Raw genomic sequence first — 19525 nt, 5'->3', positions numbered from 1 at the left:
GGATATTGTCACATGGTCTGCCAGCAGGTCTCTAGTTGCTCTAGTCTAGACTTGTTCCCAGGACTTAAGCCTCCTGACCCAGTTTGGTTGATGATTGTGGTTTGAAAACATAATTCACCCTGCTCCCTTGCAGCTGTCTTAGCTTCTATGTTGCAGGATTTCCTTCAAGGCACAATTTATAACCCATTAAATGGGCCTTTCATTCCTCCTTCCTCAAGCCTACCCATCTAAGTAGCTCCAAATGGTCTCTCACCTTTAGCAGAGGAAAATGTGTGCCCACTGCTGTACATACAGCAATGCTTGTACACTGGTAACAGTTGTTACCACCTACAGATGCTTAAGGGATAGGGTCTGTGGTAAATGTTATACATCTTCTATAGTCTTCACAAGAATCCCCCAAAGTAGGGATCATCATTTCCATTTTACAGATGAGGTAACTGGGCTCAGACAATTGAAGTCACATGCTTAAGTTCACCCAGGTGGCAGACATAAAGCTATGATTAGAACTAGATATGTGTGTAATGACAATGTGTGCTTGTAGTTATGCCACCATCTGTACGGTCTTGTTCTTGCACTTAAGGCAGCCTCTTCTGAATGATCAGCCCACCGTGCCTAGGGCCCAGCAGGGTGTCCCAGAGAGGGCCAGGGCATGCCTAGGAACTTGGTACAAAGCTGTTTCCCAAACTGACTTGTAACTCACTGACTCATTCAAGAAGTGTTTGTGGAATGCTTGCCCTATGCCAGGTACTGGCTGAATCTGAGTTCCCCACACCTCACCCCTCCTGGAACTCATCCAGAGCTGGGGGCCTCTGCGCCTCTGCTATTCCAGGTGCCCAGGGCCATCTGGTTTGTCTTCCTGCTCTTTGAGTGTGCTTCTAAAGCTCTCCTGCAAATGTTGTGATGGAGGGTGAGATGATAAAGGGCTGGATCCTCAACTGTGTAAGTTTCCCAATCTGCTTGGATTGGGGACTGCCTCAAGAAGGCTGTTGCTGAAATTGTTACCTTTCTTTGCGCTGTGTGGGTAGAGCAGTGGTTACTGTCAAAGGGCATCGTCCCACAAGGCCTTCTTGCCTGTTGGTTGTGGGATGAGGCGGAGGCATTTTCTTAATCATTTTAAGTTTAAAAAATTACAATAGTGGCTGGGCACGGTGGCTTACACCTGTAATCTCAGCACTTTGGGAGGCTAAGGCTGGCAGATCACGAGGTCAGGAGATTGAGACCATCCTGGCTAACACAGTGAAACCCCATCTCTACTAAAAATACAAAAAATTAGCCGGGCGTGGTGCTGGGTGCCTGTAGTCCCAGCTACTCCGGAGGCTGAGGCAGGAGAATGGTGTGAACCCGGGAGGCAGAGCTTGCGGTGAGCCGAGATAGCGCTTCTGCACTCCAGCCTGGGCAACAGAGCCAGACTCCATCTCAAAATTACAATAGTAAAACGTTTTCTGTAGAAAAAATTTGAAAATATGAGTAAACAAGAAAGAAAAGACAGGGAAAGAAAATCACCCTGAACCCACTTATAGAGATAATGAGTATTGATATTTGGGTGTGTTTACTCCTATTCATGTGCTTGTCTGCCTATCCCTAGTGGGATCTTTCTGTTTTAAAAGTTGCTTTTTGAATGTAATATAGCATGAACATATAACCACATTAATAAATATGTTATGTCAATAAGTTTATCAATGTATGTATTACATATATGTTAATAAATACATCATCATTTTGAATGAGGGTTCAGTTAATAAGAAGAATTATATGCTACTTTCAATTTACAAAGTGCTTTCACATACATTAGTTCAATTATCTTTGTCAAAGATTATTAAACAGTCAGTGTGGTTCTTGGAATGTGGAATCACAGATAATTACCAAGTGCAAGACATTCCCCAACCCACCTCATTCAAGGGAGACTGGTCACCTCCTTTCAGAGCATGGACCCTGACCTGACAGTCTAGAAATGGTGCAGGTTACTACAAAATAGAGCTCTGGCCCAGCACAGGCGTGGAGTTGCTGTGCCTTTTGTCAAGAAAGGTAGCTGTCCACTTTTCCTCACTTTGAAAAATAATCAAACACCCCTCCTCCACCTCTGATCCTAGGAAATGGTTGAAGGGATTACCAAGCCTCAGGAGGTGGTTAATTATTGACTCAAGAGTAAATTCTGTGAGGGTTGGGTTAGGCAGTGAGGACTTTTAGAAAATTACTGGCAGCACTGTGGGAGCTGGTGGGTCTGTGTTGCGGGGAGGTACTCAGAGGCAGTGACTTAGCTGAACGAGTTCTTCCAGGCTGCTTGCAAATGGTCATCAAAGGACTTGTTGACCTTTTAACCTTGGGAGGGCAACTAAGTTGACTAAACCTGAGGTAAATCACATCGACTTCTACTGCCCACCTCTCCCTAGAGCTCAGATCTGTGTAAACTTGTATTTCTCTTGAATTTCTCCAGTCTTTTTTCCTGCCAACAGAATACCAAGTCTTCATTTATATCACCCACCTTCCATTGTAAAAATAAAGCAGGACATTGGCAGAGGAAAACTAGTTTAGTCAGCCCCAGAAAGACTTCTTCTCTGAATGCCAGTGTCCCTCAGCAAAGCTCTCACCAACACTGTAGCTCTACATAAGCCTCCTCAGACACATTCTCATTTCAGGCCCTTTTGGAGAAACCACAGGTCTATTAGCCATAGATGGTAATTTCTGGAAGAGGGTTAGTTGTTGGTGTTAGTGATTCCTTGTAACTATTCTGTAAGGTCGGTATTGCTGTCTTGTTGTAGGGATGAGGAAACTGAGGTTTGGAGAGGTGAACTTGCTTCCTAAAGGCACACAGCTGTTAAGTGATAAAACAGGCATTTGACCCAAGTCTGTCTAAATCTTTCTCTGGTAGCATTCTGCCTACTTGGGCAGTAGTTCTCACATTCCTTTCAGCTGTAGAAACCCTGAAGTGGGATAGAATGCAGACAAACAAAGAAACAAGCCAGGTAAGAGTAGAGCTGCCATGACTGGAGCTAATGAGGCCAGTCCCAGTCCCATAACCCCCCACCCCCGCCTCACCCCCCACATGCTTCCAGGTGGTCTGAGACACCTTCACAGGACACTTAGAGCTCAGTGTGAAAACTGTCACAGAAGGGATGCAGGGACACAAACAGAACATATTTGGATCTTCGAAACACTCTATGATCTTTCCAGGTAGTTAGGGCCCAGATACCGACTGTCTTTGCCTGGTTGGGAGAAAGGGGTTCTGTGGGACCTTTGGTTTTTATTCTCCAGGATGGAGGTGGGCATTTATTCCAAGAGCAAGCGATGGAGGGTAACAGTGGCTTTGACCTAGGAATCTGGTTGGCAGTGCTGAGAGTTCCTGGAGGTCACTTGGTAGAAGCTCCCCAGCATGACCACTACCTGATAAGTCACATGAAAGGTTTGTCAGGAAGTGTAATAGTGCAATTCTTGATGATGTTTGAGTTTTCCTCTAGAGGACCCAGGGCAGCCTGCAGGACTGTCTGACCATGCGCTCGCTCCCATACCCACAGACCCACTCACTCACATATCTATGAGTGCTTCCTGTGTACCAGAGCTTGGGCTAGGTCCTGAGAATGCAAAGATTAAAAACAATTCTTCCTGCTCTTTAGGAGCCCATAGGCTAGCAGACAAACAGCTATAATACGTGGCAGCCCAAATGGGCTGAGTAACATCTGGGGATGTCGGGAAGGCATCGTAAGGTATCCAGTGCTATTCCCATAAGCCTCCAAACTAAAATCCATCTCCTGTCTAGACGAGTCAAGACCAACCGGCTACCAGGCTTTTCGTTCTTTCCTGGCAAGATGCATAAAGAAAATGATAGTATTTGAAGGCCTCACTGGGGTAAAGCCGTCATCTGATGAATGAATAAATGGTGGGACATTTGAGTTGGATCTTGAAAGATGTTTAGCGTTTACCAAGCAAAGAAATGGTAGAAGGCATTCTAAGGGAAGAAATTGAGAATTGGTCTGGGCCCACCATGATGTACTCTGTGTATGCCCTTTGTAATATGCTCCTAAACATGTCTAAAACTTGCTTTCCTCGTGTGCAAAATGTTGATAATACCTATCAGAATTGTTGTAGAGATTCACAGTGATGTTTGTAAAGTGTCTTAGTGGTCTTCATATATAAGGTTTCATGATAAATAGCTACTGGGTTTATTATTATTATTGATTATTTTGAGACAGAGTCTTGCTCTGTCACCCAGGCTAGAGTGCAGTGGCACGATCTTGGCTTACTGCAACCTTCGCCTCCTAGATTCAAGTGATCATCCTGCCTCAGCCTCCCAAGTAGCTGGGATTACAGGCGTGCACCACCACCCCTGGCTAATTTTTGTATTTTTAGTAGAGATGGAGTTCTGCCATGTTGGCCAGGCTGGTCTTGAACTCCTGACCTCAAGTGATCTGCCTACTTCCGCCTCCCAAAGGCTGAATTTACAGTCTGGGATTACAGATGTGAGCCACCACGCCTGGCCTATTATTATTTTTTAAATTAATACGACCTTTGTTGCTGGTTGCAAAACTTATTGTTGAGTTTGGTGTTGAAAACATAAGGAGAGCCATTCTTCTAACTATTCATAGCCTTATGGTTTCTTGTCCCGACTTATTCCTGGAAGGACTGAGTGCTGTGTGATTGTGCCTGGTTCTGATCATGAATTCACAGAATAATTCTTCCATTAAGTTTTGTACTCCACATTCACTGACTCATAGGACACGAGAAAAGAAATTCTTTATGTGGACTTGAAAGATAGGGAGGGCACACTGAAATTCTCACAGCTGATGTGCTGCTCTCTTCTACCAGTGTGGTCTACCCTTGTGAAACTTTTCCGTTTGAATTAGACAGAGATCTCTGTTAAGAACCCACTCACACTGATCTGGGGGCAGAAATCTATTCAACCTAGTGGGCATTTAAATAAATCTTTTATAGGAACAAAATCTGCTTTGAGTGGTTAGTACTCTGCTTTTTGTAAAGCTAAAAAAAAATCTGTTAATCCTAGCACTTTGGGGAAAAAAAATGTATCTGTGACAAAAGCTGAAGTTTTCTTAAAACAGAAAAAAAATTATACTTGGGAGGCTGCCTCTTATCCCAGTTTATTTCACTAATAATAATGGTAACAGGCCAGGTGCGGTGGCTCACGCCTATAATCTCAGCACTTTGAGAGGCCGAGGCGGGAGGATCACAGGAGGTCAGGAGTTTGAGAGACCAGCCTGGCCAATGTGGTGAAACCCTGTCTCTACTAAAAATACAAAAATTAGCCAAGTGTGGTGGCGCACGCCTATAATCCCAGCTACTCAGGAAGTGGAGGCAGGAGAATCTCTTGAATCCAAGAGATGGAGGTTGCAGTGAGCCCAGATTGCGCCACTGCACTCCAGCCTGAGCGACTGAGTGAAACTCCATCTCAAAATAATAATAATAATAATAATAACGATAATGAAAGAGCTATGGCCATTGGGCACTTATTTAAACACTATAGTAGCTCATTTAATTCAACAATAGCCTTGCCAGACTGATAGTGTTATTCGTGCATTACAGATGAGGATTAGGGGCTTAAAGAGTTGTAGTGCCTTGCCCAAGGTCATATAGCTAAGGAATTATGGAAGAAAACTTGAAAATCAAGTATGCTTGACTCCAGAGATTTTGCTTTTAGCTAGTAGGCTTTACGGTTTCCCTTTTATATCACATTAGTATGCTGTTTCATTAGTCTCACTATGTGTTTGGGAGAATGTGGGATGCTCAGAAAAGACTCATGAGCTATTGCAGTGAAGTTGTACCTTAAGTTTATTATATGGCTTCTGTCTTCTTCCTCTCCTTAGCTACGGGGTGCTACTTTGGGAGTTGCTGACTGGTGAGGTGCCCTTTCGAGGCATTGATGGCTTAGCAGTCGCTTATGGAGTGGCCATGAACAAACTCGCCCTTCCTATTCCTTCTACATGCCCAGAACCTTTTGCCAAACTCATGGAAGGTAAGTAAGCCCTGGCCTGAACCAAACTGGAGATACTTTGCCTCGTGTAAGCACTGGGTAGAGTTTGGCCAATTCTATGAGATCAGTTACTGAAAGAGGAGATAAAGTTTCAGTCACCTAAGGAGGAATCCTCTGGGCAACTGGAAAGGCTTCTTCAAGATGATGTCCACACCCTGCTGCAAGCAGGTCATATCTCTAGGGACTGTAGAAGTGAAATTAGTAACAAAAGCCCGCTATCCAGCACTTCAGCATATTATTATTTAATGCAAAATCAGAAAGTACAGTAACTTTTATGTCAGGACCTCTGAATACCTTAAGAGACGTGAAGAACATCTTAGGAGAAAGAACTCTAAAAGTCATCTAGTCAAACCCCATAATTTTGTTAAGTAAGGAATCTAAAGCTAAGCGAAGTTGAGTGGATAGGTGGCCGCCTCATTAGGGAGTGGCTGAGCTGGGATTAGGTAGAATTCACTTTCCCTGACTCCCACTAGAATGCTTTTCATCCTCGCCTCCTCATCATCCCATTGTGGGTGGGGGAAGGCTAATTCATTTATTTATGGGAAACTGAAGCCCAGGGCATAATTCCCCATTGTCTATTCTTGAATCAGGTAGTAACATGGTAAATTGTGTTGTGGTGGTGCTTTGTACAAGAAAACTCTTTGGGTTCACTTCTTTTATCCTTAATTAACAGACAGAATGGAATGAGTACAGAACTGCTGCGTTTAATTTTCATGTTCACTCTTTATGGTTGTAATGGTGGGCAGCTTGCTTTACTTCCTGAGCCTTATTTGAGGTTACCTAAATTCTGATCTCTGTTTCTGGAAGAAGTAAGAGGTAGTTTTCTGGGAAGTGAGGCCACGTAATAGCCTAAGTCTTACATGTTTGCTTCTGTCCATTCATGCTTTCTGAGTATTCACATGTTCTATTCAGACTGCTGGAATCCTGATCCCCACTCACGACCATCTTTCACGAATATCCTGGACCAGCTAACCACCATAGAAGAGTCTGGTTTCTTTGAAATGCCCAAGGACTCCTTCCACTGCCTGCAGGACGACTGGAAACACGAGATTCAGGAGATGTTTGACCAACTCAGGGCCAAAGAAAAGGTAAAAAAAAAAAAAAAAAAAAAGAACGAAAAGAAAAAAGGCATGCGTTGAATTAGTAGACCTCGCTCACAGGGACCTCTGGACCGAGTCTGACTGACCATCTTGACTCTAGCATGCCCACCTTCCAGCTTGGTATCTACTTAATTGTCCAAACCAGAGAAGAATGCAGTTGGGCAAAATCCCAGTGCTGGGATTACAGGCCTTTTTTCTTTTCTCACAGTGGAATGTCTCACCCTGCCAGCTGGAAATATGAGAGGTTCTGGAAATGTTTCTTGATTCTACAATAGACTTCTAGATGAAGGTTAACTTGATATAGGAATACTTCAACCTTGAGGATAGTTATCAGAACATCCTTCCCGTGTCTTTTGACATCAGAATCAGAAATAGAATATGGGCAAAAAATACCATGGGTCTGAAATTGTGTGGCATTTTTCATGTTTTTATGAAAAATATTTCAGGCCCAAACCAAGCAGTGAGTTTAGAGACTCCTAGCCTACCAGAGATCTGCTTTTTTGTTTTGGTGGCCATTCCCTAAATGGCCCCTTTCTGTTCCCTCAGTGTGTCCCTAGCAGTCAGTGTACACACAGGTGAAGCCAGTCACATGCAACTATATTGCTTATATAGGGGCAGGACTAAATCTAAGGGATGTAGCTAGGGGCAAGAGAGAAGTCTTTATAGATTTGGTTAATTTCTTTTATCTTTTTTTATTTTTTTTGAGACAGAGTCTCGCTCTGTCGTCCAGGCTGGAGTGCAGTGGCGCGATCTCGGCTCACTGCAGGCTCTGCCCCCCGGGTTCACGCCATTCTCCTGCCCCAGCCTCCTGAGTAGCTGGGACTACAGGCGGCCGCCACCTCGCCCGGCTAATTTTTTGTATTTTTAGTAGAGGCGAGGTTTCACCGTGTTAGCCAGGATGCTCTCGATCTCCTGACCTCGTGATCTGCCCACCTCGGCCTCCCAAAGTGCTGGGATTACAGGCCTTTTTTCTTTTCTCACTCTGCACTATGGGAATTTGGGAAGTTAATAGCCATATGATAATAATGATAGCTAAATTTGTTTACGGCTTTATGGTTTCCCACTTTTTCCACTTGAAAAATTTGATGAAACCTTTTTGTCTCTTTTATTCAGGAGTCCTATGGCCCCTGTCATCAGTATGTAGGCCAGGTGTTATTATTGTTGCCATCTCAGAGCTGAGGGTCAGCAACTTGCCTGAAGTAACAGAGTTAGTAAGTGGGGAAGCAGAATCTTGAATGTGGGTCTTCTGATTCCAAAAACCTATATTCTTTGTAATATTATATTAGTCTGTTCTCATGCTGCTAATAAAGACATACCCAACACTGGTTAATTTATAAAGGAAAGAGGTTTAATCAATTCACAGTTGCACAGGGCTGGAGAGGCCTCAGGAAACTTACAATCATGGTAGCAAACAGGTCCTTCTTCACATGGCGGCAGGAAGAAGAAATAAGTGCCCAGCAAAGGGAGAAGACCCTTATAAAACCATCAGCTCTCGTGAGAACTAACTCACTATCATGAGAACAGGATGAGGGAACCACCCCCATGATTCAATTATCTCCACTTGGTCCCTTCCATGACCCATGGGGATTATGGAAACTACAATTCAAGATGAGATTTAGGTGAAGATACAGCCAAACCATATCAAATGTCATTTTTGTTCTACACAAATGACTTACAAATAATTTCTGGAGCTGATTTGAAGAGATTAAACTCTTTTTATGGAACATAGCAATTCTGAACACAGTACTGTTTGCCAAGTCAATAAGCATTCTCTAGAAGAATGGAGTGAGCTTACAATGACTCTTCAGGGACCCTGGTGGGTGGACTTGCACTGACTGTTGAGCAGAATGATTACAAAAGACGGTTCCTCTCACTAAATACTATTCCAGCTAGAAGAATCCCAAGAGTTGCTGGCTTTTTTTTTTTTGGATTGCTGCATCACTGACCCTTGGTTACCTTTCTTTTAATTGATGAAATTATAAGGGTACCAGCCCATAAGAAAAATGAAGGTTGGATTTTGTCAGTAAGTAGTTACTAGGAAGTCAAACTCATTCTTATAATAGCTAACATTTGTAGAGCATGTGCTATGTGCCGTGCTTTCTTATAATTTATGTGAATTATCTTATTTAATGAGATAATAATTGTCTGTGTCAATGATGTCAGTGCTATTAACTCCATATTATATGTGATGCCCATATTAACTTGTCCAAGGCCACACAGTTAATGATGGCGAAGCTGGGACCTGAACAGGCAGTTTGTTCCAGAGTCCTTTCTCTTAGCCACCATGCTATGATGCCTCTCTGTTATAAGGCTTGTTGTTTGGTAAGTGAGAGTAAGATGTGCTTTCTCTCGGAGAGATTCTTCTTAACTCATTCTGTATGTGGAAGATGTGATTTGCAAACTGTGCAACACAAATAGGTGTTGCAAAATAGGAGATTCAACATGTTTAAGGGTCCTCCAGGTGAATGGTGTCATAGGCATATATTCCACAAATGTCCTGATTTACCCTATGATTCAGCTAATTCCTCAGGTTGGATCAACCTATTGTTTCTAAGTGTTATTGTGAGAATGCATTGGTGTCGTCTGGGGTTTGTGTTCCATTAAAGAGAGCGACTTAGAGCCAAACCATCCCTTAGATAAGAGCATAGAGGAGACAAGGACTTAGGAAGCTTGAAATTAGCTTTGACTTTTAAACTTTTACACTTAACAGCAAAATCAACCAACCAGGAATATTTTTTCTGCGTCTTCCATGAATTTTTCTTCTCTTGGTAATGAAAACAAAGTCACAGGACAGAGAAACAAAGGATTTGGAGGGCGCACAACAATTAATTTGAGGTTTATTTCATCAAGGAAGAAGTAGTTCAAGTTCAAGTTCAACTCTCAGGAACTTGTGATAAATCTATGTTCCCATAAAGAAGGATTGCATTCACAATATTGCACTCTATCTCCTATTATTATTTCTCTTCATTCATTTATTGACTCAATAGTTATTCAACCACTGAGCACGTAGGCCTACCACATGCTAGACACTTTTTAATGTGCTAATTCTTTTCTCATTTCTTTTCTATCACTTTTTTTTTTTTTTTTTTTTTTTTTTTTTTTTTTTTTTGAGACAGAGTCTTGCTCTATCACCCAGGCCAGAGTGCAGTGGCATGATCTCGGCTCACTGCAACCTCTGCCTCCAGGGTTCAAGCAATTTTCCTGCCTCAGCTTCCCAAGTAGCTGGGATTACAGGTGCATGTCGCCATGCCCAGCTGATTCTTATGTTTTTAGTAGAGACAGGGTTTCACTATCATGGCCAGGCTGGTCTCAAATTCCAAATCTCAGGTGATCCGCCTGCCTCGGACTCCCAAAGTGCTGGGATTACAGGCGTGAGACACCACGCCCGGCCTTCTTTCTATCACTTTTATGGCTATTTTGACATTCTCCTGGGGATGGAAGACAAGCTGAATGGAGAGTTTATAGCATCAGAATATTATATTCATTTATTGATCTCTTTCCTCTCTTCCACTGTTTACCTGCTGCTCAGCTTCCCCAATATAGGTTCACATGCTTGTTTTCTAGCTCCAGTTTCCCTTTCTACATTATTTTGTTTTAATCCAGAATGGTTACTTATAGTGAGTATTTCATTGAGAAATTAGGTTTCGACCACAGAAGTGTTTCTGTGGCTCCTTTATTGAAGAAATATTCTGCTTTTTCAGACATGGCTCTCTCCAGGTTCCACCCCACACCCCACTTTAATCTAAGGCCCAGGGTAACCAGCATTAAGAGTTTAAAATCTAGATTTAAAAATTTTGTAGACATGCTTTGTTTTCTTTCCTGTTTTCTCTCCTGTTTCTTGATTCTATATCCCCTCCCCTCTTTCCAGGAATTCAGTGCTGGGCTCACTTATGAACTCATGCAGAAGGATAAAGGGGAGGTAGGGAAGAGCTTCTGCCATCTGATGTGGCTCCTGCTTCCATTCTCAGAGCAGGACAAAAGGGCCTGTTCTTGGGTCACAAGATGCAATTCCAAATGGGACTTTGTCCCAGTTCCACCCTCTAGCTTTCTGGCTTCAGCTCTCCCCCTAGCAGTGTGACTGACCGTCCTTCAGATTTGCAGGGGCACGGTCTGCTCTGGGGTGACATCTCCTGTGCTCATTGAGCAGTTCGTTTCAGGGGAGTGTGATAGAGCAGCAGCCAAATTTGATTCTAGAGCAAGTGCCTGAAAAAGACCTCAGGAAATGTTCTCTTTTTTCCTTGCTATGCTTTCATGATTCTTCTAGAGCAAATCATTGTCTTTTAAGATAAGGTGAGAGTTGAAACCACATACCTCAGTGGATTCATTCCTCAAGTGAACATGAAGATTTAGATGACATGCCTCACATAGCTTTTGAGCAGCCACCCTGGAAAGATATTTTTATTTTATCATTAGATGTTACCTGGAGGATGATTTATGTACAGTGGATACATTTTAAGCTGGATTAAGTTGGCTCTGGTTTAAAAATATCTTTTTTAAAATTTTTGTTTTATTATTTATTTTTAATTATACTTTAAGTTCTGGGGTACATATGCAGAATGTGCAGTTTTGTTACATACACGTGCCGTGGTGGTTAGCTGCACCCATCAACCTGTCACCTACATTAGGTATTTTTCCTAATGCTCTGCCTCCCCTAGCCCCCCACCCCCACAGGGTTTGTGACGTTCCCCTCCCTGTGTCCATGCGTTCTCATTGTTCAGCTCCCACTTAGAGTGAGAACATGCGGTGTTTGGTTTTCTGTTCTTGTGTTAGTTTGCTGAGAATGATGGTCTCCAGCTTCATCCACGTCCCTGCAAAGGACATGAACTCATCCTTTTTTATAGCTGCATAGCATCATGGTATATATGTGCCACATTTTCTTTATCCAGTCTATCATTGATGGACATTTGGGTTGGTTCCAAGCCTTTGCTATTGTGAATAGTGCTGCAATAAACATACGTGTGCATGTGTCTTTATAGTAGAATGATTTATAATCCTTTGGGTATGTACCCAGTAATGGGATTGCTGGGTCAAATGGTATTTCTAGTTCTAGATCCTTGAGGAGTTGCCACACTGTCTTCCACAATGGTTGAACTAATTTACACTCCCACCAACAGTGTAAAAGCATTCCTGTTTCTCCACATCATCTCCAGTATCTGTTGTTTTCTGACTTTTTACTGATCACCATTCTAACTAGTGTGAGATGGTATCTCATTGTGGTTTTGATTTGCAGTTCTGTAGTGACCAGTGCTGATGAGCTTTCTTTCATATGTTTGTTGGCTGCATAAATGTCTTCTTTTGAGAAGTGTCTGTTCATATCCTTCATCCACTTTTTGATGGGGTTGTTTGTTTTTTTCTAGTAAATTTGTTTAAGTTCTTTGTAGATTCTGGATATTAGCCCTTTGTCAGATGGATAGATTGCAGAGTTTTCTCCCATTCTGTAGGTTGCCTGTTCACTCTGATGATAGTTTCTTTTGCTGTGCAGAAGCTCTTTAGTTTAATTAGATCCCATTTGTTAATTTTGGCTTTTGTTGCCATTGCATTTGGTGAAAAAACATCTTTTATATAATAGAAAAAATTTGGCTGGTCGCAGTGGCTCACGCCTGTAATCCCAGCACTTTGAGAGGCTGAGGCAGATGGATCACTTGATGCCAGGAGTTTGAGACCAGCCTGGCCAACATGGTAAAACCTAATCTCTACTAAAATACAAAAAAATTAGCTAGGTTTGATGGCACATGCCTATAATCCCAGCTACTCCGGTGGCTGAGACATGAAAATCACTTGAATCAGGGATGCAGAGGTTGCAGTGGGCTGAGATCACACCGCTGCACTCTAGCCTGGGTGACAGAATGAGTTTCTGTCTCAAAAAATAGAAAGTAAAGTAGAACCAAGTCTGTAAATAAATACATGATTATATTTTCTATTCAAACATATATATATATGTAAATCACAGGCAATTTTAATGAAGAAGGAAGGAGCAACTAGAAACTCTTAGCCCCCATTTCTAGGGCTTGGCCTATGGCTTTATCTTCTCTGACTGTCCCCTCAGTATGGCTGTTCTGAGCCTTCCTTTCCCCACCATTCAAGGTGGTCTGATATTCATTTACCAGCTATCAAGTCCTCTCTCTTCACTGAGCATCATAGGAGAGCTCTCCAGGTCACCATGAGCCCTCTGGGAGCTCTCAGGCCTCACCCCAGAGCCCCTCTGCACTGAGCACTCTGATGGTTCTGCCCATCCTACAGGAACTTCGCACCTGGGAGGAGGAGCTGACACGGGCTGCGCTGCAGCAGAAGAACCAGGAGGAACTGCTGCGGCGTCGGGAGCAGGAGCTGGCCGAGCGGGAGATTGACATCCTGGAACGGGAGCTCAACATCATCATCCACCAGCTGTGCCAGGAGAAGCCCCGGGTGAAGAAACGCAAGGGCAAGTTCAGGAAGAGCCGGCTGAAGCTCAAGGACGGCAACCGCATCAGCCTCCCTTCTGGTCAGTGGCCGGGGACTGGCTGGGAAGTGGGAGCAGGGCAAGGAACTAGTGTGGCAGAGGGTTTGTGGGAGCTCGGGACTGAGGTTGGAAACATGACACCCTGGGGCTCAAACTCCAGCCTGTTTTAAATGGGCCATTCTGTTCAGTGGAAAGACTGGCATGTTGAAAATCTACCCTACTCCAGGGAAATTGTTGCATGTGAGTGAACACAGAATATGAAGTGAGGACAACCCGGCAAGGTCCAGGCTGCTAGAAGCCTGGTGGCTCACAGGGGCACATCTCACTTTAGGCAAACCTGGAGAAGGAAACATGAAGTTGGGGGAAAACATTCCAGGGTGTGCATGTGTGAGACACGAGAAGTTTTGGCTCTGCAAAATAACTTGTCTCAAGGTTTCTTTTTTTTTGAGACAGAGTTTTGCTTTTGTTGCCCAGGCTGGAGTGCAATGACAAGATCTCGGCTCACTGCAACCTCCACCTCCCCGGTTCACCGATTCTCCTGCTCCAGGCCCCCGAGTAGCTGGGATTACAGGCGCGTGCCACCATGCCCAGCTGGTTTTTGTATTTTTAGTAGAGACAGGGTTTCACCCTCAAGTCATCCACCCACCTTGGCCTCCCAAAGTGCTGGGATTACAGGTGTGAGCCACCACGCCTGGCTGACGTTTTTTTAATTAGTCCCCTGAGTGCAGTTGAGACTGGGTTTAATGTATGAGAATTTACATGATAAGATTTACATGTGACCTTTCAGACACACACATCAGTTGAATAAATGTGCATTTGTTGTACTGCAGCCTTGGGGAAAATATAAAGAAATATGAAACTAGTAATTAGAATCTTTGTGGTGTGTAATATATCCATGGAGGGAGCTGAATGCTAAAATGTGTTGATGTAGATAAAGATATTCACTGTGTTCTAAGTCTATGAGGCCCTAGAAAGCAGGCTTATTAGAAGTGTAAGGAGCAGGCCGGGTGCAATGGGTCATGCCTATAATTCCAGCACTTTGGGAGGCCAAGGCGGGTGGATCACCTGAGGTCGGGAGTTCGAGACCAGCCTGACCAACATGCAGATACCCTGTCTCTACTAAAAATACAAAATTAGCCGGGCATGGTGGTGCATGCCTGTAATCCCAGCTACTCAGGAGGCTGAGGCAGGAGAATTGCTTGAACCCGGGAGGCAGAGGTTGCGGTGAGCCGAGATTGCGCCCTTGTACTCCAGCCTAGGCAACAAGAGTGAAACTCCATCTCAAAAAAAAAAAAAAAGTGTAAGGAACAAAGAAAGAATGGTCTAATAGGGGCAGGAGTAGATGATGTTAAGCACTAAAATGGTGGCTTAATTAAGTACAGATAAGGGAACTCATTCCATGCAGTTGAGTGAATATGTTCATGAGCCATGTTTGCTGGTTTCCTTGCTGCACACTTGTTTGTCCTTTTCAGACAGCATGGACTCTCTAAGCACCCCTTGAGCATCTAGCATGTGTCAGCATATTGTTGCATGCCAGGATGCAGATAGAAAAGCTATAGTTCCCACCTGCAGGGAGATCACAGTCTAATGGGGAGACATAGGTGCAAGCAGCAGCTGTTTATTTTACCTCTTTGATAGATGAGGAGACTGAAACTCAGAAATTCAGAGCTGTAAGTTTTACATTCTTTATGCTGTACTGTAACTTCCTTTGGAATGTGTCCAAATTGGAGCCATTTGCTCCATCTCCCTCACTGCCCTAGGTTCCCACAAGGGCTAGTCATTGATACCCTGCTCTGCCTGCACTTAGTGAGAAGAATCAGTGTCCCTGCTTCGGTCCCTGAGAAAAGAGGACCAAATCTATCTGATAATAGATTATGTGAAACCAATAATTTTAAGTTAAATTTCCTAGAATAATCAATAATATCTCAGGAGCTAAACAGCTATTCTTAATACATAACTGCTTGAACTATATTCATTATATAGACAGCTTTATGAAGCTCACAAATGAAGTTCACTTACACAGTGAATTTTCCGTCTTTTTATACCTTCATCTCCCCATGTCCCTTGGGAAAAAGAGATGATTCTAAAAGAGAACATTTCCCAGGTGAACAAAGAGCTTTTCAGGAAACTGGGGCCTGTCCCTCAAGAATGCTGAGGAATGTCATATTTCTTATATGAATTTAATTATGGGAAATGTTAATGCATACACGTGTTTGTCTTTCCCCAAGCAGATTTCCAGCACAAGTTCACGGTGCAGGCCTCCCCCACCATGGATAAAAGGAAGAGTCTTATCAACAGCCGCTCCAGTCCTCCTGCAAGCCCCACCATCATTCCTCGCCTTCGAGCCATCCAGTGTGAGACTGTTTCCCAAATTAGCTGGGGCCAGAACACACCGGGGCACCTGTCCCCTGCTCTGTCCAGCCACCGACTGGTCCAGGCTTGCTCCATCCATAACTTCTGCCACCTCTCCTCGACAATGTGTATATACATGCACATATGTACGCAAACCCTTAGCCCTCTCCCTTGTCTCTCTCCATTAACTTTACTACTGCCCCCTCTACCTTTTAGTCACATATCAGCAAAGGGATTTGTGGGTACTAATGGGATCTTTAGTGGTTTGCAAAGCAATTTAGAAACCAGTGTGTGATGTAGATACAGGTTGCTACCTGGTCTAAGAACCTAGCACACTCTTTGCCATATTTGGGACATCATTGTTTTTCTTTCGTCCACACTTCCCAAGGAAGGGTTTTTTTTCAAAGTGTAGGTCCTAAGGAAATTTGCCATATACTTTATAATAGGCCAAATCTGGACCAATTTTATCTTTGCTACAGTATTTGCTTAAAAAAAATACTCACACATACATGTAAGTGTGTGTGTGTGTGTGTGTGTGTGAATATACACCTATATGTGAATGAATTAGTTTCCCTGATTTAAAGACAGAGAGATTTTATTTAAAAATCCAAGATTTTGGCTGGGCATGGTGGCTCATGCCTGTAATCCCAGCACTTTGGGAGGCTGAGGCGGGCAGATCATGAGGTCAGGAGATCGAGACCATCCTGGCCAACTTGCTGAAACCCCGCCTTTACTAAAAATACAAAAAAGTTAGCTGGGCATGGTGGCACACATCTGTAGTCCCAGCTACTCGGGAGACTGAGGCAGGAGAATCGCTTGAACCCGGGAGGCAGAGGTTGCAGTGAGCCAAGATTGCGCCACTGCATTGCAGCATGGGCGACAGAGTGAGACTCCATCTCAAAAAAGAAAAATCCAAGATTTCTAGCTTTCCTTGAAAAATGCAATCAAATCAGTAGGTTTCTTTTTTCATGTGGCTACAGTTGGCTGGCACTAATAGCAGCTTCCATATACTCCATATTTTGCCTCAGCCCCTTCAACTCCTTGTTTTTTGGTAACTAGTTTGCTCATTTATGATATAAGCACAGTCCCTGGGGCATTTGGGTCTCAACCCTTGCTCCAAGGTATTAATGTCAGAAAAATATTCCTCCTCTCTTATCTGTCTTTCTCTAGGCCTGTTCCTTCCCCCTCTCCTACTCTAGACTTCCTTTTCCATAACCTTGAACTCCTCATTTTCTTCCCAACCCTTTCTTTCCAAGATTTCTGCATTTCCATGCCTTCCTTACCCCTTGTCTTTTTTCCCCCCTTACCTGCCTCCTTATTTGCTCATTACCCAATCCCACCCAACAAAACAGGTTAAGTCAGATCTGTTTGGAACTCTGATGTCTGGCTGGCCTAAGCTCTAACTTTACATTGGATTTGTGAAAATTGAAGAAGTGTTTCCATGTTTAGTACTTTGAGATAGCTAAATGATTGGTGGCTGAGAACTCCATTACTTTCCTGGAAGGGTCCACTTGGGCACAGAGTTTTTGATAAGGTCTAACTTCCCTGCAGCTCCAAATGTGTGTGTGTGTCTGTTGGTGTAGAGGCTAGTTTGGGGGAGCCCTGTCTGTCCATTTTCTAGATCCTGTCCAACCCTTGTGATTCACAGTGACACCAGGTGAAAGCAGCAAAACCTGGGGCAGGAGCTCAGTCGTCCCGAAGGAGGAAGGGGAGGAGGAGGAGAAGAGGGCCCCAAAGAAGAAGGGACGGACATGGGGGCCAGGGACGCTTGGTCAGAAGGAGCTTGCCTCGGGAGATGAAGGGTAAGTGCCAGATGACATGAAATTCTTTGTCTTGAAGATGGACGTACCATTTAAACATAGGATATGAAATAACTTTTTTTCTCTGCCGTGTGTTTGATTGCTTTCTGAGAAATTACAAGCTTCTTGATCTTTACAACAGTTTTTCACCCTCCAAGTTCCTGGAACCTCTTAGGACAGGCATGGAAAACTTTTTCCATAAAGAGCCAGATAATACATATTTTAGGCCTTGTGATTCCTGTGGCCCTGTCACAACTCTTGAGCTCCACTGTTGGAACACAGAAGCTGCCAGAGACCATGGACGACATGTAAATGAGCGAGCATGACTATGTTCCAGTAAAACCTTATAAAAGCAAGTGGCGGGCAGGGTTTAACCCACCAGTTATAGTTTGCCAACCCCTGAAGGCGTTCTACTCAGAGTAGCAAGTAGCCCAAGCATTAACCAAATGTAAAAAGTTCTGCCAGAGTGTTCTGCTTATACCTGGCTCTTCTTCCAGCTTTAAAGCAGAGGAAAGAGAAGAAAGAGCAGAAGTTAACAGGACTCTCTTGCCTAGAGGCTCATGCTGAAGCAGGGGCAGGCAGAATAACCCAGCCCTGGTAGTACAGTTGTATACAACTCCAGGGCCGCTAGAACTTCTTTCAGATCTCACCCCACAGCCACACTGCCATGTATGACGGCCTCCTCTGGGCAGGGCACAAGGGGGCTAAGAGCCTGGAGTGTGCTTGTGTTCTCACTTGTGGACTTGAGGCCTGGGGGTCAAATTCTCCCCCGAGCCTGGGTTCTTCACAGGCAAGGCACTCATAGTGTAGTAATGAAGATCTTTGACTCTGGCCCCAAACTGCCTGGACATGAACCCTGGCACCACCACACCTAGCTGTGTGACGTTATGTTTTCTCATTTGTAAATGGCATAACATTAGTACCCATCTCATGGAGTTGAGGCACGGACCAAATAAGTTCATCTTTGTGAGTGCAGAGAGGATGAGCTGGCCCATAGTGAGCATATGTAAATATTAGCTGTGATGACACTTCCTGCTTCTCATGCAATTTTACATCATACCTGAAGAATGGACGGAACCGTTTATACTTCATATTCTTGGTGTTAGAAGCTAGCACAGTGTTTCTTGATGTTTCTATTAAATAAGTGCGAGGATAGCCAGCAGTCTCCTTCCACATTTTTTAGTGACTTTCTACAGAGCTTCTCAGGTTGAATATTAGGCTTACAAGTGCCCTGACCTGCAAGTGGCCTTGGTAATCCTTTAAATACTAAGATTCCATGTCCAAAATCTATGATTTTCCCATGTCAGATCTGAGCTGAAGGTAAAAATAACAGTTTGATTCATAAAGGATTGACTCTCTGAAGCTAGGCTTTGTAAATCACTAGATACCTTTGAGCAGAAAGTTTAGATATATAGGGCAAACTACCTCAGCTATGTAAGAATCCAGCGATGGAATCCTTGGGGGATGGCAGATTCTTAAGTTTTGTAGGAGCAAGAGGTCTCCAGTTTGTCCTTTGAGCTCTGGGCTAGAGTAGGGTTGAGCTGGGTCTGAGAAACTCAGTCACCCTGAGTCTCTTGATTTAAATATTTTTTTTCTTTTGGTCTTGTTAGTAAATTAACTTTATTTCACATTGCAAAATATTAACTTTGGAATTTTCTTCTTCCTTACAAACTTTTGAAGGAATTAAAAAATATATGACTTAATCTTTTCATGATTCTTAGTTCCTATTGAAGAAATAAAAGTATATTCTATCCAGACTTGAGTGAAGACCTCTTTAATGTCAGAAATTTTGAGAGCTTCTATGTGATAATATTTCTGGTTTTAGTACCTTTTGACTAAAGAAAACACGTGATGA

General features: G+C 43.5%; 1 protein-coding gene across 3 annotated transcripts in view; it reads left to right on the top strand.

Annotated features, from left to right (window-relative positions):
- Positions 1–19525, top strand: part of MAP3K9 (mitogen-activated protein kinase kinase kinase 9) — an 86522-nt gene that overhangs the window by 53156 nt on the left and 13841 nt on the right. For 2 of the 3 annotated variants that reach the window (XM_054449025.2, XM_054449024.2), the window contains exons 4-8: positions 5814–5962; positions 6893–7068; positions 13321–13561; positions 15751–15873; positions 17520–17673. In XM_054449025.2, the coding sequence (XP_054305000.2) occupies positions 5814–5962; positions 6893–7068; positions 13321–13561; positions 15751–15873; positions 17520–17673 (843 nt within the window). Of the gene's footprint in view, positions 1–5813; positions 5963–6892; positions 7069–13320; positions 13562–15750; positions 16018–17519; positions 17674–19525 lie in introns of all 3 variants that reach the window. The other variant, XM_054449023.2, reaches the window with a different exon arrangement.

Source organism: Pongo pygmaeus, chromosome 15 (genome assembly GCF_028885625.2).
Source record: "Pongo pygmaeus isolate AG05252 chromosome 15, NHGRI_mPonPyg2-v2.0_pri, whole genome shotgun sequence".
Taxonomy (NCBI): Eukaryota; Metazoa; Chordata; class Mammalia; order Primates; family Hominidae; genus Pongo; species Pongo pygmaeus.
Note: the sequence above shows the minus strand (reverse complement) of the source record. Positions and strands in the feature narration are given on the sequence as shown.